General features: G+C 46.7%; 1 protein-coding gene across 3 annotated transcripts in view; it reads right to left on the minus strand.

Annotated features, from left to right (window-relative positions):
* Positions 1-7,905: 7,905 nt before the first annotated feature.
* The window catches only part of F5 (coagulation factor V), a 53,822-nt gene continuing 42,161 nt past the window's right edge, over positions 7,906-19,566 (minus strand). For all 3 annotated transcript variants that reach the window (XM_037034894.1, XM_037034893.1, XM_037034892.1), the window contains exons 21-26: positions 18,972-19,072; positions 18,376-18,531; positions 16,335-16,479; positions 14,072-14,223; positions 11,234-11,416; positions 7,906-9,447 (exon numbers count right to left, since the gene is read on the minus strand). In XM_037034894.1, coding sequence (XP_036890789.1) covers positions 9,301-9,447; positions 11,234-11,416; positions 14,072-14,223; positions 16,335-16,479; positions 18,376-18,531; positions 18,972-19,072 — 884 coding nt within the window. In that variant the 3' untranslated portion in view covers positions 7,906-9,300. The remainder of the gene's footprint in view (positions 9,448-11,233; positions 11,417-14,071; positions 14,224-16,334; positions 16,480-18,375; positions 18,532-18,971; positions 19,073-19,566) is intronic.

The following is a 19,566-nucleotide window of genomic DNA, read 5'->3' on the forward strand; positions in this document are numbered from 1 at the left end:
GGTGCTGGAATAATGTATTTTCTGATAGACTTTTATCTCTCTTTAAGAATGCATAGCCCTGGCTGGTGTAGCTCGGTGGATTGAGAACGGGCCTGTGAAGCAAAGGGTCGCCAGTTCGATTCCCAGGCAGGGCACATGCCTGGGTTTCAGGCCAGTTCCCAGCAGGGGACACATGAGAGGGAACCACACATTGATGTTTCTCTCCCACTCTTTCTCCTTCCTGTTGTCCCCCCTCTCTAGAAATAAATACATGAAATATATTTTTTTAAAAAAGAATGCATACCAGTCAGGGCACATTCCTGGGTTGCAGGCCAGTTCCCGGCAGGGGCCAGTTCCCAGCCGGGGATGCACAAGAAGCAACCATACACTGATGTTTCTCTTCCTCTCTCCTTCCCTTCCCCTCTAAAAGATAAATGAATAAAATATTTTTTAAAAAAAGAATGCATAGAACTTTTCAGACAAAAAAAGTGTTTTAAGCCCTATCTTCTAAAAGCCGGTGGCCTCTCCTGGCACCCTCCAAAAGCAGCAGTCGCAGTCAGCGGTGAGTGAGTCAGGAGTCAGGAAGTACTGAATGAAGTGGAGGGCGTGTGCGCATGGCTCCCGTCCAGTACCCATCTGTGGCCGCGTGACTGACGGAGGACTACTGCTGTCTGAGATTCCCACAGCCACAGTCAGCCCTTATCTATTCAAATGCTTCTGATGTGTCACTCTCCTCTCCCCCTCTCAATGGTGCATGAACACACACAAACACGGCCACTTGCTCATGGTCTCTCCTCATTCAGTTTTGTATGCTCTGTGTGGTTGGTACAGTATTTGAAAAGTACCTTCCAGTGGAAAATTAAGGTTTCAGACATTTCATGAAAAGTCTACCCAGAGGGAAGAGATTCAGAAGAAAATGCTCTTCCCAACTCTTTTTTTTTTAAATATTTTTATTTATTTATTTATCTTTAGAGGGGAAGGAAAGGAGAGAGGGAGAGAAATATCAATGTATGGTTGCCTCTCATGAGTCCCCTCCTGGGAACTGGCCTGCAACCCAGTCATGTGCCCTCACTGGGAATCGAACCGCGATCGTGTGGTTCGCAGGCTTGCGCTCAATCCACTGAGCTATGCCAGCCAGGGCCTTCCCAACTCTTAATACGGACGCTAATTCAGGACCTCCAGTCCAGGTCCCCCCAACCCCAAATTTTCACCATGATGTTTGCCTTTCAACTCTTCCGAATTCTAGGGTGAGGGGTCTTGGATGGGATGCTTAGAGTAAAGAGGACATTTTCAGTTCTTGGTGACGAGATTCGGGTACTGGGGGACGTGAGGACTCCAGCCATCTGTACTGTGCTTGAAACAGGCCTCTGAGGCTGGGGAGGGAACTCCCGGGAGCTGGGACCGAAAGTCTTGCCTGGGAGCTTTCCTCTTCCCCTGGGGAAGGGGGGCAGGCGGCGGGAAATATAGACACACAGGCCCCGGGGGCGGGGGGGCGGTGTAACATGGAAAGTCTTCCTGGATGTTATCTGTTTTTCCTGTGTGCTAGGAGGCTGGGTGTGTGCCGAGAAAAGGGGGCAGATTCTACTATGGTGTATGAAAGTTAAAGCGAGCTTCTGCAGGGAGTGACTGGCATAGGCGAAGGGACCGCCCCGCTCAGCCTGCCTGCCTCCTAGCTACAGCCTGGCTGCACCCTGGAGAAGCCACGGCTGGGAGTTCCTTGGGGCCGTGGGTGAAGGCAGATGGTCAGAGACAAGGCATGCTGAGGCTTTGAAAGCTGATGAATTAGGGAAGCCAGCCAAAGGGAGCCCCAGGCGGGAGATAATGAGCTGGGAGAACATGAGGCCTCTGTGGGCGGGTGGAAGTTTATGAGATCCACCAGGACTTTCTGGCTGGTTCAGTTTAACATTCCGCAGGAGGACCTGTTCTGAGAGATGACAAGGTTCAGGTCACGCTTGCTCACCGGCAGGAACTGGCTGCCGAAATCCCATGGAATGCAAGGAGGTCAGATAACAATCGATCAGAACACAAAGGCAGGAGCTTGTAAGCAGTGCTGGGCTTTAAAAACACTGCCCCCGTTTCTCTGGGGAGGATTTTGCAGCTGCTAGGTCGAATACTGTCCAATCCAGCAGCAAATCTGGTTGGCTTAAAATATGCCCCAAATCCCACCACCTTTATCATTGCCACCATGTATCTGCAGGTACATTTCACCTGGTCTTCCTGTGACTGTCCTTGTTCCCTACAGTCTGGTCTAAACCCAGCAGCCAGATTCATTTAAAGCATAACTTACATAACAGTGTTCTGTTCACAACCGCAGAGCAACTTCTCACCTCGTTCAGCAAAAAAGTCCCAGGGCTTTCCAGACCTGCCCTGTCCCCTCCCCCAGCCACTGCCTCTCCCCACCCACTTCACTGTCTGGTCTCCTCTTCCTACTCTCCTGCTCCGTGGGCTTCAGCCTGCTGGTCTGCCTGCTGTCCCTGGGTCCCCACCCCCTCCCCATGCAGGTGTAAGCGCTCACTGTTCATTCTGCCTGCAGATGCCTTCTTCTATACACCCATGTCATTTACTTCCTCTCCTCCTCCCGGTCTTTGCTTCAATGTCACCTTCTTCTCTGGGCTTCCCTGGCCACCCCACTGGCGTTATTGACCTCCGTCCTTCCTCAAACACCATGTCCCCTCCTCCGATTTACGTTTGCCGAAGGACATTGTCTGACACCCAGGGTGTTTTTCTGATTGTTTATTGTTTGTGTCTTTGAACAGGCAGGCAGACGCCGTCAGAGTGCGGATTTGATCTATTCCGTTCCCTTCAGTACCTGGAACAGTGCCTGGCTTTTCATGAACTGACTGAAGAGACGTTTGCTCGTGACCGTGAGGTGAAATGTAATTGAATCCGAGCTTACACAGGGGGACAAAGGAGAAAGGCGCATGATAAGAAGGCTGTGTTATCTGGAAAATAGAAAAGAGGGAAAATAAAAAGGGCAGAAGAGGGCCGAAGACAGGAGATGCTAAAATGCTGTCAATGTTTACTAACAGATCTTCAATGGGTCAAAGGCTGAGGCAGACCAAAGGTCAGACAGAGAAAAATAAAGGGGTAGGATGAGGATTTAGGAAATCAGCCAGAAAGCTTGTACTCCAAGGGCATATTGGAGGAAAAGCCTGCAATTCAGTTTAACATCCTTCCCCATCCATACAAATTGAGCTTGAAAGGAATTGAAGAACATGGTTAGAAAGGGTGTTTTTTGAAAAGTGTGGTTTTAGGTTTAAACAGGCCAGCACCTGAAAAGAGGGCTAAGATGTGTCTTCTCGGCGATAAAAAGCAATACTTCGGAAGTTCTCTTGATACGAAAAAGAGGTAAAAAAAATCTTGCATCTCGTGAGTTTTGAGCACGTGCAGTGAGTGAAGCATTAGGGACAAGGGTGCGTGGCGGAGAGGAGAATGGGAAGATGTGGTTAAATATAAACCCGGTCTTATTTGCAGAGCGTTAGTCTTGACAAAGGCCACCTTCTGAAAGCAAACACCTTGTCCCGGGAGCTCCTAACAGTATCTATGTTTCAAAATCCAGGCTATTGTCCAAAGGATTTCAAATTCTGGGACAAACTATTTCTTTAGCATCCACTGTACTGAGTGTTAACACGACAGCAAACCACACAATATGAAGGAACTATTAGGGAGAAATTGATATGAAATTAATATGTAATACGTAATTTGTGCACACCAGGCCATAGCAAGTAGAAATTTGTAAGTAAGTCTGCCAGTTCTTTGAGGGCTATTCATCCGCCAGGCACTTCTCTGCCGTACCAAAAGCAACTTTTTTCCTATAAAAATAAATCATTAACAATAAATATTGAACTTAACTGAAACTTGTAATATTCATTTTCAGGAAGGATGATTATTTGAAATGATTAATCTTCACTAAGTGAAATAAATTATACATGAGAATGGAATTAGCCTGTACAATGTACCATTTGAATGAATGTTGATGTATTTAGCATAAATATTCTTCTGAGAGCTGGATTAAGGTCTTCTTCTACCAAAATAGAAAGGTGTTCTTTTCCATAATTCTAGAAAAAAATCAGGTGAATGGAAATAACTTTCTGAATTTGCATTTTCCTCCCATTAATCGTTCTGAAATGTTTGGCTTCTACTACAATCTGTTCTTAATAGACCCTTGTGTAACAGCAGAACTCCATGGCACAAATGTAGTCATACATTGCGAAGTGCACCATCCTGAGCCCATTGGCACCGAAAAGTTATTAAAATTATGCCAAAGGGAAAATATTTGTGATATGAGCTGTTGTGCAAAGGAACACTCCATTGCTTTAGAGACTGTGAAATCTACCTTTGGCTTAAGCCAGACCAGCAGAGAGCCATGAACGTGGACCACGCAGCACTGGCCTTTGAAGTCTTATTTACATGGAGCTGTGCTTACGTGAGAATCCATCAGCCTCTGAGGGATGCACAGGAGACAGCATCTTCGAGTCTGCTCTTCTTAGGGACGCTCTGCAGGTTATGTGGTGGCCCCTTTTTGTAGGCCTTGGAGAAGAACTTATTTTTAATGTCAGTATCAAGAAAAGTTCTGCTTTTGAACATTTTGGGGGCACACGCTCTTGTAAAACTAATAAGGCTTTTCTTTTTGCACTTGTTATTAAAAAGACTTCCTGCTAAACCCAGGCCCACCCACAGCAAAGTCACCCCATTACTGGTGTGCATGTTCACACCATCCTATTTCTTGCTTTTCGATTATGTCCCTACTTCTGTTACTGCTTTCGCTCTGACTTCTACCATACGTCACCAAGTAGAATTTTCTGTTTTCTTTTAAGCAACCGTAAAACTTTTGAGGGAATAAGAGGAGGTAAGTAAAAATATCAGTCCGTTCAAATAGACATGAAATTGTGTTGTGTTAATTTTTACTAAGAGCATGGTGCTTTCTAACTATTTTGCCATCTGAACAAGTAGGAGAACCATGGATTTAGAGCGTTGGCTGCTAGGAGGGCAAGGCAGAGAAGATTCTTTGTAATAACCTGGCAAATATCAAACCACGTTCTCACCACCAGCCACTCATTTTTAAAGGCCTGTCTGGTGCAGAAAAGTCCTGTCTCCACCACGGACTTGAGAATCGACACCACACCCCCGTCTAAAACGCTGACTATTGCTTCCAGCTGAGACGCCGGCCCAGCTTACGTGCCTCTCCCTGTCGTGAGCCTCCTTAAACCCACTGGCAGCCAATTAATTTTTCTCACGGAGTACATTGCTACTTACTTCTGTTTTTAAATTAGCCAGTTTGTCCGTGGATGATTTACAGTGATTTCTGAATCACATTCTAGGACTGCGGACTCGGGCTCAGTGCTTGCATCTGCTACTCAAAACACAGTCTCTACCCTGGAGAAAAGCATAATTAGGCCAGTTAAATCCACTGACGAGAGTCGGTTCGAGCGGTGGGATTCTTTGTTCGGCCTGCATAAGTAATGCCTGACCGTCACGGGAAAGTCCTCGGAACGGAAGCTTGGAATGCAGCTGAATCAGACTGTTCACCCACCAGGAAAAGGATGGAGTTACAGGTTGACAACAGAGCAGCTATGAAAAATAATAATAGTTTCACCACAGTGTGAGCACACTCAACACCCCTGAACTGTGAACTTCTAAAACTTGCCATTTCATCCACTTTTGTGATGTATGTTTTACCATGATTTTTAAAAAGTAATCGGTGGTGTAAAACAAGGTATTCAACACAGCAGGAATGAATAACAATCGTTTATAATAATTAATACCATTATATGGATATTACAGTATGTCATATGCATACTATCATTGTCATTAATAATGTTCCTATGAATAATAATCAATGCCTAGATTATAAGCACTTTCCATAGAAATACAGCTTTAGTCACTATTTCTGACTACTCAGAAAATGAAAGCTTCGCATTATCTGTCACACTGTAAACTTGGCTGCCTCTTTAGTCAACAAGGAGGAATAGAACAGCTAAACCCATTACCAAATTTCTTGCCAAAAAAAAAAAAGCAGGTGCGTATATGAAATTATCTATCTGTACATCGTTCTTGAGACACCGAAGGTGGCCCCTAGGTGAAAAGCACACACACGCAGCTGAATGTGAGGTGGCTCAGACGTGGGCTGGCGGGAACGCACAGCGGAATAGATCTCATCGGCCCTTTGAAACGTTGCCGTCACCCAGATATTCCCCTGCGATCGTCTCGTCTCTCAGTCAGTCAGCTTCCCCCATGCAAAACACTTTTACCCACGCTCTCCCTACTCCATGGCCATTCTCCCTGATGGGCCTGCCTGGCCTGTCGCCCACAGTGAGTCAGAGCCCTGTCCGAAGTGGCAGCCATAACAGTACCAACAGTGACCCCCTTTCTCATCTGGCTACCACCACCCACCCTGCGTAGTCGGCAGAACAGGCATATGTCTGGTTTACGTATATTTCTCTTACCTCATCCCCAGATTGTCAGGTCCTCCCAGGTAGCTGCTGTTTTTAATTTCTTTGGACTTTGCAAAAACACTGAGTTCATGGGCATGGTGCGGAGGGTGGGAGGTGGAGGGAGGCCGCTGGGGAGGCCGGTATCAGCCCGTGTCCTAAAGGGGTAGGAAGAATGGGTGGGTATGTCAGGGGAAGCTTACAGGGGCCCAAATTTAAGTGTAAAGCTCTTATGCTTCTCAAGTCTTCACTGACCCTTACCCCAGCCCACTTCTTTGGGGTTCTGCACAGATTGCCTTCGCCTTTGCCCAGTGTCTCCAAGGTCTGGGTCAAAACCCCTTCTCCGAGAGCTTTCACGGGCCGACTCCACTCTGCATGGGTCCTTCCTCTGGCCGACTTGACACAACTTATACTCAGGGGGAAGTCTGCCCACAGGCTGAGTTTGCTTCCTAGGCTTGTTGTCTCCATGCAACCAGACGACGAGTGTTCGAAGCGGCAGAGCAGCGCCTTCTACCGTCTTCATAGACTCTCCCCTACGATGCCCATCAAGGCACTTTGTCATATAGATAGAATAAGCTTAACACCTATTTTAAAAAATTGAGATGGTGGTCCATCCAGGGAAGTTCATATTATTGCATTTTATTTCCATACACCAAATGCAAAATACCCGTGTATCTTTGGGTGAGGACGTTTCACGGAACCGAGAGCGTTCACACCCTGAATCTGTGGAATTTGTCCCAGCGCAGAAAAACTTTACGAAAAACTCTGTTACCTGGGCGTCGGCGGTGTGAATGTCTCTCCACACGCCGTCCTTCTGTGCGCCTGTGTCCTCCTGCTGTCCCCGCCTCTCGACTACCAACATGTAACAACTTGGGAGAATCGGGCATTCACCATGTTCCATGAAATCACTCTCTGTAAAAAAACAAAACAGAACAAAAAACCCACAAGAAAAATGGCAGCACGGATCTCTGATATGTTCAGGTATGTGCCGGGGGCCACTTACTGAGCCAAGTTCCACTGTCGGTGACTGGCTTCTTCTTGGTCCATCCAGAGAAGTGGAGGAGGACGAATTTCTTGCTTGTTTAGAGGATCCAAGCTACTTGTTCAGGGCTCCCCCCTGCGTTTGCCCACATGGTCCTGAACTCAGAATACGGTGATTGTTCAAAGTTAATTCTAAAAGGTGTCTTGACGTTTGCCATTTCTTTCAGCAACCTGAAAAAATCCTGGAGAACTAATTTTGTGTTTTGCCCTCTGACCATTTTTGTATTTGCGATCCACCCACAGCCCTTCATCTCCAGTTCTCAATGAGGATGATTAACGCACAGATTGCATCTGTTGGGCTCTTTTTGCAAGTCATGATTCTACTGTGAGTCATTTATGTCTTTTCTGTCGCAACCAGTTATGACATAACAAACAGAGGAGTTGGGTGGGTCAGCGGACGGTTTGCACTGTACGGCAGAAGCTGTACTGTCATCTAAATGACTTCAAACAGAGGAATACAAATACATATTTTTATTTCAAAGTAAGAGAGGTTTTCATTTCTTACACGGATCAGCTATAACCCAAATACTTCGCAGATCCCCAAACAAGTAATTTTCAGATCAATTACTAGTTCTTATTCATATTCATGTCTACCTGACTGGGGAGGGTGAATCATAATCACTGTAATTTCCATTTTTATGAAAGAGAAACCAGACAGGAAGGAAAGGCTGGGAGTCTCATCACCTTGCTTCTGGTTTCAGCTCGGATGAGAGCAAGCGACAGCCCGAGGCAGGCTGTTGGAACGTTGTGGCCTTATTTTTGTGCATGCGAGATACTGACGTCAGATCTCACGCCCCTTCTCATCAATGCCCCTACCTGGTATTCCACCCTCCTATGTGGCAGTGATTTTTCCTGCTTCTATTATACCTCAGTAGATCAGAGGAGATCCTGCCCATTTCTTCAGGAGAAGGGCCCAGGGCTAGCTACCTAATTTGTGGGGCCTATTGCAAACTGCAAAGGTTGGACTCACTGTGAAGAATTATTAAGGGGAATTTCAAGAGGGCGACCACAGAGCAGTCAGTTGGCCAGGGGCCCCTCCTGGCCAGCAGAGCTGCGTCTGGGACAAGAGCCCCAGTGCTTGCTTCATAGAGATCAGCTTTGCCTGAGGTGACCTGTGTTTTGAAACAGCGTGCCAGCTGGTGTCAGCTCGGATGAAGCCAAGACTCCATGTCCAGTTCCCCACTGGTTGTTTTGATTCTGCCCTGTGTCTAATGACCCTTCGTGCTGAACAGCAGCACTGTGCCTTCGGTCCCAAGCAGGATGGACTCACAAGGCCCGTGGGAGTATGGGAAGTATGCATGCTTGTGTTCTTTCCCTGTGGAGGGGCTGAAGGTCATTGCCACGGAGCTCAGATGGGGTAGTTTAGGCACTTAGCATTTCGCATGATGAGGCTGTTTTCCCCTCCACTGGCAAGGAAAGTTAACCATTTAAGAGTCTCATTTGTTTCCTTTTAAATCACAGTTTAGAAAGAAAAATGTGGGAGGAACAGCTACCCTGGCTAGAAATGTTTTTGTTATTTTTTAAATTTCTCTTATTAATGTGCTGAGGGTTTGAAAGAACTATCACGAAGCATATTCACTACAGGAATATTACTTTATATAGCATATTAATCATTGTGAAAGGGAAGCCGTTTTCTTATTGGTTCATGATATTTTCCCACTTGTATTTAAGTTAATGCAAAAATAATAGCCATCACCTCCCTTAAAGGCAGCAAGGAGTTACATTATAAAAGTTTCATATATAAAACTGTGTTCTCTAATAGAGAATTTGACGTAACTAAAAAAGCAACGCCTACTCTAACTGGCTCGATACCCTTCAGAGTCCTTCCTGCGCCTTTGAACGTTCAGGTCTAGTGGATATCACAGCCGAAGAGTTCAAGACGAAGGGCGATGCTTTGATTCCACGTTTTGGGGATGATGCGGATAAATCTGGAAATGATCGGTGGGTTGAAAAAGTTCTTCACGTGTCCTTTGAAATTACTATTTCCTTCGAAAACCTGAAAGCAAAAATGTGAGAAGAACCTTAATGATGGTCTACTGAGTGTAAAAAAGTCTTACGGATAATTCCAAAATTCTTTTTGCTCACACCAAGGGCATCCAAGAACACAGAAGACATGAACTCAGAGATGACCCTCGGTCAGTTATGAAATCAGACCCCAGGTGGACAACCTCTTTAGGGGTTCCACCTCTCTAGGGGTCTGAGCCGGATGAGGGAAAAATGGAACATTCGATGTGGGGTCACAGCACAGCTGCAAAACCGTCTTTGTCCTCAGGCCCTTTGTAGCTGTGTGACTCTGAGCAAGTTACCTCTATTTTCTGTTTCTCAATTCCTCATNTCCTTTGAAATTACTATTTCCTTCGAAAACCTGAAAGCAAAAATGTGAGAAGAACCTTAATGATGGTCTAATGAGTGTAAAAAAGTCTTACGGATAATTCCAAAATTCTTTTTGCTCACACCAAGGGCACCCAAGAACACAGAAGACATGAACTCAGAGATGACCCTCGGTCAGTTATGAAATCAGACCCCAGGTGGACAACCTCTTTAGGGGTTCCACCTCTCCAGGGGTCTGAGCCGGATGAGGGAAAAATGGAACATTCGATGTGGGGTCACAGCACAGCTGCAAAACCGTCTTTGTCCTCAGGCCCTTTGTAGCTGTGTGACTCTGAGCAAGTTACCTCTATTTTCTGTTTCTCAATTCCTCATTAGCAAAATAGGGATAATAACATTATAGAAGGTGTGATGATTTTTTAAAAAGTATGTAAACATGTAACAAGTACCTAGTAAGTGCCACCCAGGAGCACCAATAAATGGTTAGCTATTATTAACATTTAAAATAAAATGCAACTGGGCATTTATAGTTCTCCTTTTCAATATACCCTGTATCTTCAGCTAAACTGTGTCCCTCCCCTTTTTTCTCTTTTGCATCCCCAGCAAGTTTCCCAAGATTCACACAGACCAGAAGCTAAATCACTATCAGTTTATGACAACGAGGCTTATCTTGCTATAAGGCTGACCTGGTACAGTGAGAAACAAACCAAACCAGGCAAAAGAAACAGCCAGCCTAGGGGTGGGTTGTTTTACGGTCATGGAGAGTTGATGGGTCGTGAATAACCACTGCACCCAAGGCAACGCCGATAGGATGCTATTTCATGCTGGAAGGAATTCCAGACCCCTGCGACGGACTGCGTGTCTGCGTCCTCCCAAAATGCACATAATAAAATTTGGCATTTTGTATCCAATACGTGGGATGGTATGAGGAGATGGGGACTTTGGGAGGTCATTAGGATTAGACTGAATGGAATGAACACACATAAGAAAAAGGGGGAGGAGTCACGGAGCTCTCTCTTGGTGTGCACTCAACAGGGAAGGCCAGATGAGGACGCAACAGGGAGAGGGCTCTTGCCAAAACCCAATCCTGCTGGCACCCCAGTTGGGACCCCGGCCTCCCGAAGTGCACCAATAAGTGTTTAAGTCATCCAGTCCACGGTCATTTGTTACACAGGCCCAGGCCCCATCTCTCTATCACAGGTAATGAAGCTCCACACCACCCCCTGGAGCTGTGTTCTCGCCACGTCACAGGCGGCTCAGTCAAAGCACAAAGGTAGTGAGCACGGACCCTGTCCCAAGGCCAGGTGCCCGCGGAGCTAGGATTCAGAGGGCTGAAAGAGCTGGTCCACACCAGTGCATGTTTGCCAAATGCAGAGAGCCGTCTGCAAACACAAGGCACTGTTCTCAGCCCAGTTTCCTAACTCCTTTCTTTGTGCCGAGACGCCACCCTGTACCTTGTCCACCATGGAGGACCTCTGCCGGTAAGGTTTCCAGTCCTCTCCGTGGTCACTGTAGTGGATGGCGTAGCTCTTCACGTACATTTCAGAGGAGAGAGACTTGCAACCCTGTGTTACGATCGCGGTTATCTTCTTGATTTTGAGCAGGTCGATTTGTAACCACTGTCTGTTGTTGTTTGCCTGTGAAAATGACAGGAACACAGTGATACAACAGGTGTTAGATCCTTTGCTGTTTTAGACCAAGTCACCCAGAAATGCAGAGCTCAAAGGATTCCTTGTCCTCAACATTAGGATTCCCTGTCTCCTCCAAGCCTTCCCAATTCCTTGTTTGTTGTTACAGGATATATACTGACTTCTTTCAGAGCATGTCACTCATGGCACAATCATTATTTAGTTACTTCTTTGTATCCTTCTTCTTTAAGGAAAAGGGTAACTTAGTTTTCTTTCTGTGCACTGACCACAACGCATGGCACACAGTTGGCATCCATCAGATATTTGTCGAATAAACAAGTAAATGAAATGTGCTGGGGAAAAATATTAAATTGATACCTTATCTGTAAATGTTATTCTGGAAACAAGTTTGCTTAAACATACGGTATTGCTGATGTGACTGAAGGGTTTCCTGTAAAAGAATTGGATCTATTTGTTTTTTTAAAAAGTCCCACTTTTCTTTCCCCTGCTAGTGTCAAAGAGGAGAAATAGTCCAACTTCTTCTTTGCAGATGCTCCAAATACAGATGATGTTTGAGAGCCAATAAAGCTATTCCTAGGGCTTGATTGGTGTAGCAAGGATCCCGTCTCTGGCTGAACAAAATGCCTGGTCACGTGTCTGGAGGGACGTACTTTCAGGAGGACCATTGAATTTTACGGTGATGGAAGGTGAATTTTCAACTGTGGGCGATTCCTCATGCTCTATAGACTCGGTTCTATGCAAGATGATGGATATTGATATATTTTTCTCAACATCACTCACATGCGCATGTCTGTATGTATACATATGTATGTATATAATCATATGCCTTATGTATTTTTGAAGAAAGTTATTTGAATTAAAGTGATTTGCAGTGGGTAATTTTTTGTTAGCTTTCTAACGCCCTCTAGTGGCACTCGGTGGTATCTTAGTGTGCCTTCAAATCAAGGCTGTGCTTGGGATGCGGAATACAGGGAGCTGGTGGAGTTTTCTAGGCATACAATTATTCTGCGGGCATAAAAGGGGTAGAGACCCTTCAATCTGCACGCACGCCTTGCTTAGACTTTCAGCATCTCTCTAGAGACCCTGTGAAGACATTTCATGCTCAGAGGTCAAGTGAAACAAACACCTCTGACCTAAAATCCCAGATTTGAAATGGCAGCATTAAAAACCAGCGTTTTGTCTTTGGAGCCTGTGTTACGTCACAAAGAGGAGGAGCGAAGTGTACACGGAGCCATGTGCTTAAGGCTGCAAAGGGGAGGGTGGGTGGCATGGTCTCACGGGTCTGAAGGATCCTCTGGGAAACATCTGACTTCCTTTCTCTTTGAAATTGTTTTTCTTTTTTGAATGATTGTATTTTTAAAACTATATACATGTAATGTAACAGGATAGCGTCTATCACGTTAACTTTTTAGGGTCTCAGTTCCCCCTCTGCACAACTGCAAAGTGAGGTGTGTGGCCTGCTTCAGGTGGCGGGAGGCGCTCTGGCCTGTGTGTCGGGAGAACAGGATTTCTGATTCTACCACCAGCCCAAACCAAACTTATTCAATCCCCGCTTCTGTTGAGACAGAAAAGGGAAGTCTGGACCAGATGCTTGTAGAATCCCTTGCTGTTCAAACATCCTGAGATTCTCTGAAAGTCCAGAAATGAGTGTGGAGGCATAGGCCTGGGTGCCCAGAACCATCCGTGTGGGGTTCCAAGGTCTTCCACTTCCTCCACTGGTACCACTGGTGACCTGATGTGAGGTCAGAGTGTGGGGATCCGAAGAGAGTCCAGGGAACTGGAGCGTGGGCTCCTTAAGGGAGGGAGTTAGGAGAACAGGAAATAGGGAACTGGCATGAAATTGGTTGGCGGGATTGTTTTTATTGCTGATGTCATTCTGATTCCATAGGTTGGTCGAACAGCGCAGTAAAGTGAGTTGGTTATTAAGATTACCCTCAACCTGCCATCTGAATCACTCAGGGGGCTGATACCAGGGGCCCTGTCAGTTTAGATCCTGGTTCACAACCCTGGTTTTGCAGCATTTTACTGTGCTGCCAGTTGTGTAACAGAATGTCACAAAGTTCTCAAAAAAATGGAAACAAAAACAATTTAAATGGCATTCTTAAGAAAATAAAAAAATATTGCTAGACTGTGGAATGTGGAAGGGGGAAGAGAAGATGTTATAAATCTAAATCACTTATTGCTAATGTCAGTTGTCTCAAAGGGGATTTGCAAAGTACGGCTCTAGGCCAGATCTGGCCCACTGCCTGGGTTTGTAAATAAAGTTTTATTGGAACACAGCCATGAGCATTCATTTCCATAATGTTTATGGCTGCCTTCCTGTTACAATGACAGAGATGAGTAGTTTTGACAGGAAATGTATGGCTCACCAGGCCTAAAATATTCACTGCCTGGCCTTTTGCCCACCCTGGTCTAAATTAAGATCAGACGAAGACCTGCAAAGATGATAAACAACTTCTCTGTGAGCCTGAGTCCACACTGCAGCTCCCAAGCAGGCAGCCACCCTAGATTCTCAGACCTGGGAACCACAACCTGCAGGAACGGGGGTGACTGCCTGGCTTCCCAGGCCCCCGTGTTCCTTAGGGTAGGGTCTTTGTGTTCTCCTGGAAGCTGGGAGGGCTGTGCTCACAGGGGATAAGTCACCTTGGCTTGCCAGGCATTCACACGGCCCTGGGCATTGAGACGGGCGCGGAAGGGCTCCCAGTAGTCTCCCCACCAGGACTTTTTAAACGAGGAAGCTGTGATTTGCGCGTTTTCTATCTTCCCACTTTCCATGCCCAGCGGCGTGGAGCAGCCTGCGGAGAGAAAAGTAACGCGATTGATTATGCGGCACTGACGTTTCCTGTCGGACACTTCGTGTGCAGAGGCGATAAGGAACACCGCAACCGCTGAGTGACGACAAAACAGCCATCGCAACGATCCGCTGCTACCCGCCACGTGCGGACCCGTTTCCAGGCTTCCTTGTGCTACGATGCCATGCTCCTAGGCACCTGTTTTACCAAGGAGAAAGGCACAGCAAGGAAAAGTAACTTGCCCGCAGTAACTAAACCTGGGCCCGGGCAGCCTGACCCCAAAACGTCCAAACTCATTTCCCTCCGTCAGAGAGTCATGCAGCCCCGGGGCTTGGCTTTGAGGTGCACAGGACCCCTGTCTGTGGACATGAAAACAAACTCTGCTTCTTCTTCCAACAACGGCGAAAAAGGAGAAGGTAAAGTGGACCCTTGGTACTCACGTTTAACGGTTTATTTTCGGCCCTTTGAGGGTGGTTGGGCACCTTCTAGAATTCTGCCAGGTGTGAATTTAAATGTCACAGGCTGCGGGGCTGGTCTGAGAGTGTGAGGACCACAGCTGGTGAGTGAGCCCAGCCCCCTGACCGTCACCGTCACCTGGGTGACACATGGTTCTCACTAGTAAATCACACAGGCGTTGCCTTCAGTGCTACCTTACTCCCTCCACAGCGGGGGGGTGCAGGGTGGGTGGGTGGGGGTGGGGGGAGGCTGGCCCTGGCCAGGTAGCTCATTTGCTTAGCGCGTCCTTCTGATACGCCAAGGTTGTCCATTCGATCCCTGGTCAGGGCACGCACTAGAATTAACCAATTACTACATAAATAAGTGAAACAACAAACCGATGTCTCTCTCTCTCTCAAAAAAATCAATTTAAAAAGGCTTTTTTAAAAAGAAGAATACTAATTAACATGAGAAGAATGCTAATATAACTAATATGCAAATGAGATTTTTTTTAAAATGTAATACTTCTTGTATAGAAAATAGAGTTGAATGTCCAGTTTTAGGTAGCTTGACCCTGTGAGCTGAACAACCTACCACTTACATCATAGACCATGTGGAAAGGAAAAAACAATGATTCACAGAGACATTTCAAGGAGTGCTCCGGCCGGCTCCGGAGCTGAATTTCAGGGGGGGATGTTACAAGCCAGTGCTGCCTGGGCACTGGCAAAGGGTCCACATCTGTACCCCTGAGAATATCAACAGTGTAAGGCGACATTGTCTGCTTTGATAAGAAACTGACTCCCAGGTTCAGTCCCAGTCTCCACCACGCGCGGTGGCCCTTCCCGCAGCCCGAGAGAGGCTGCCGAGGCTCCCCAGCAGGCGCATTGCAGCGGGCTTCTGGTGTGCCTGGGTGTTGGTCTGCCTCTCCCCCGGTCAGGAGCAGCTAGGCTGTGTCCAGATCGGCCAAGCCCGGGGTCAGCTCCTTTATTCTTTTACTCCAGTGAAAAGTATTATTTTCTGTGTGTGCTCTGCAGCGAAAAATTCTGGGTCAGAAAATTTGGGTAAGAGTCATCTGGGTAAGAGTCAGAGAAGGGGGATAGTTGTTAAGACTCTTAAACATCTTTGCTATATATAATAGAATTTTATTATGGCCATTGATGGTTCCCTGGATTTATCTATACCATCGGTCTCATCACATCCCCTGAAAAAGAGCAGCTAACGCAGCAACGGTTTGGGGACCTGCACAGGGCGCAGATGGGACTACGGAGTACGGTCAAGGTTTCAGGAAGTCGGGAAGCAGACTTAGGCTTTAAAAACACTCCCTGAACTCTAATACGTGCTAGGAATGTGGCCGGATACTTTTATTCCAATGAAATGAATGGCCTGGAGGACTGGGGGAGAGTCAGGCCTAGTTCGCATTTCAGTTCTATTGAAAACGGGCTGACAGGGGCCATTCCAAGTCCCCGGTCCTTTCTTGGAGTGTCAGGGCACAGTTCATGTCATCCAGGTGCCGCCAGCACCTGTGTCCTTCTAGTCACGAACCCCTGCTTCCCAAGAGACATTTTTAGGGGCCAAAGCGAGTGAAGAGGAATAAAACGTGTCCCTCTTTTCCCATACCCCACCCCCCAATCTCGATTCTCTGAGTGACGGTAAGACAGTAACGCATCTCGGTGCCTTACCGTTAATCTCGCAGCCTTGCAGCTCCAGCCGAAGGGCAGGTTTGTTATAGTATCGAGTTGGATAGACCCTAATATATCTGGCCACAATGGGTGGGTCAAACCGATTTTCTTTTACCGAAGAGGCGTCTGAATTGCCATCAAAATACTAGAGGAAAAGGAAAAAGCTTAGTTATGTAAAAATTCTCTGTAAATGATTTTACAGTAAAACTTCGGCCTAATTGCAGACCGTCATTTTAAGTTTCCATGTGACCAGAACCAAATCCATCTGGTCTCAGAAATGTTCGAGGGTACTTCCATTCAGGAGTATGGTATAGACATCCTTTGCCCTCTTCTTCCTGTTAAGTGCAGCTGAAAACATAAGAACAATCAGAACGTGGAGAGAAGAGGGCAGACTGGTTGGATTTCTAGGACCCAAGGAACAAAACGGTTTCCTTTTCGCCCCATGGATCCCAGACTTGAAGGAGAAGAAGCCAGCAACCGGGAAACACCAATGGGCCCAGGCAAAACAGCCCCGGCAAAAGCCTGCTTTCTCTAGCCTCAGAACCAAGAAAGGACGGCCCAGCAAAAGAGAGAACTTTTAGACAATAATCGCTCTACTTCAAGCTAAACTCCATAGAAACAACCACGGCCCCGCCCCACCCGACTACAGCCTTGACTTCCGCGGTTGTGAGACTGTAGTGAGGCACCTCGGAGCCCTCCTCGGGGTTGTGTCAGCGGAGGCCAGCTGGGGACCCAGGACCTTCATCCTCGCAGTCCCTGATGGGGCTCCCAGGGAACTGCATGTCATCACCACTGGGCAAGAAGGAGGAGGAAGTCCCTCCTGGGGTGGGGGACCTGGACTTTGACCATCCGGCAGTAAGGGGACTGTGTCCCCTCCCCCGGCCAGAGAAGTGTCAAAGATCCAGCTGGCACAGAAGAAGGAGCAGACTCAGAAAGTAACTGAGTAAGTCAGACAGAAAACAGAAACACAGTAGATAAAAGCCACGAAACAGAGAGGCAGTTCTTTGAAAAGATCAAAGAAAAACAGCACCCAGCAAATCTCTAACAAGACTTACAAAGTGAGAAGAGAAGAATATCAGACAGGAAACGGGCAGTGTCATTACAGACCTTGCAGACATCAGACGGAAGATAAGGAGAAACTACAAACAACTCTGGACATAAATACAACAACTCAGAGAAAATGGATTAGCTTATCCAAGAAGCACCAACTGTCTCAACTCACCCGACATAAAATAGATAACTTGAAAAGACTGGACTGCTAAAGAGATTGAGTCTGTGACTTTAAGACTTGCAGAAGAGCCATCACCAGGCCCCCAAGGTTTCACCGGCAAATACTACCAATGCTTAAAGAATTACCACTAGACAATCTCTTCCACAAGGTAGAATAAAAGAGCATGTTTCCCAACTTATTTCTTAAGCTACTGTTACTCTGATTACCAGAGCCAGAAAAGACAGCACAAAAATAAAATAAAATTATGTACCAATACCCCTTGTGAATATAGAGAAACTCTTCGGGGAATCTGACTGGGGTCTGTGTCCTCTCTCCACTGGTGGTTAGTGAGAACCCTAATTTACGATTTTTCGGATCTGTCCTACGGTGTAATACAAATGACTATCACTAGGAATAGCTGAGTGATACTATAGAAAATGAGTTGTAGATAACACCGAAAGCGAGAGTAAAGAAAGTTAACAAAATCAAAACTCTTGGGGGCGTGTCTTTAACGTGAGCTGCTTACGGCACACGGGCAGACATTCTACTCAGCTGCACACCATCTGCGCGTCCCAAAAGTCTGGGCATTTAGTTTGATGATAAAGTGCTTCTTTAAAAAGTTTCGTGGAGTTTCGAAATTTCAGAAGTCAGACTTATCCCTCTACTTTGGAATAGACCGGCCAGTCACTTTACCTGCTTCCTCCACAAGGCCCTAAGAAAGCCCTTTATGTGTCTGACGCCCAGAAAAGCAGTATTTGTACAAAAAGAAAGAGGCGTGGACACGGCCACAGTGAGCACGGGGCGAGGCTCAGAAAGGCACTGCTCACGGACCATCACATTCCTTGTGCTGTTCCCCTTGAAAATCTGCCAGTTGGTCTGGTCGGAGCTGAATGCCACACGGAACTCAGTGGTGTAGTAGGACTTCAGGTAGTGCTTGGCACCTTGGGACTGGATCCCTGTGAGCAGGACCTTCCTCTGCATGTCCACCTGCAAAACAGCAAAGCCACTGAGCCATCCTGTCCTCATCAACACGCCACGTGCTGCCGCAATTCACCGTGCAACTGGCTTCCTTTAGAACTAAGGAGCCGGCCCCTCGGGTCTTTGCAAACCAATGAAATGGCTGCATGCAGTTCGTGGTTGAGCGCAGAGGACCTGGTCCTGAATCCCAGCTCAACCACCAACCAGCTGCGTGTGATTCTGGAGAACCTGTCGATCTCTCTGCCGCGGTTTTTTCATCTGTCAAATGGGATGTTGCTAGAACCAACCTCCCAGAGTTCGTTTTGAGCATGCTTTGTACTTAGAATACTGCCAAACACCTAGTTATTGCTCTTTCCCCTAAGGACATTGCGAGGACAATGAGAAGAAATTATTCGTGTCACTTTTATCATTGCAGTAGCAGCAAATATTAACAGATTGGTAAGCCATACCTGGATCCAAGGTTTAGAGTCAAATTCTGACATTTTTTCTGTCATCCAAGCATTATATGATCCAGCATTGTTCAATCTTGCTAACTTGGGCTCCCAAGAACCTAAATCCAAAGGAAGAAAAGAATTTATTATGAATTAAAAAAGAAAACCCACGCAGTTAGCAATTTCTCCAGCGAGTTCAGCTATGCTGCAAACCAGACCCCTGGGGACCCTCATCTGCAGTTAGAAGACCAGGCAGTTGGTGCAGGTTTCTGCCCCTGACCTAGTCCACGGTGATGAAATCTCGGCTTGACGTCTGCGCCCGGTCAGTTGCCAACCACCGGCCGCCCCCTTTCTGGCATACAGGCCATGTTTATCTTTCCTTGGCCGTGTTGATGTGGTTGCCGCTGAGTGTGCCTGCCTACCAGGAAGGCAGGGGAGGGATTTGTGGGAGCCTTGTGGTCTCTCGCAGTCAGCCTCTTGATTTCGGGAAGGGCTTTGGGGAGTGAAGGCTATTAGGAGTGTCCGACACACAGTCAGTGGATGACTCAAAGAGTTTCTTGAATAGGTGAATGGCGGGCAGAGCAAAGGGCTCACTAGTGGGGACTCTAACAGT

Source organism: Sturnira hondurensis, unplaced genomic scaffold (genome assembly GCF_014824575.4).
Source record: "Sturnira hondurensis isolate 20B ecotype Veracruz unplaced genomic scaffold, ASM1482457v3 Scaffold0022215, whole genome shotgun sequence".
Taxonomy (NCBI): domain Eukaryota; kingdom Metazoa; phylum Chordata; class Mammalia; order Chiroptera; family Phyllostomidae; genus Sturnira; species Sturnira hondurensis.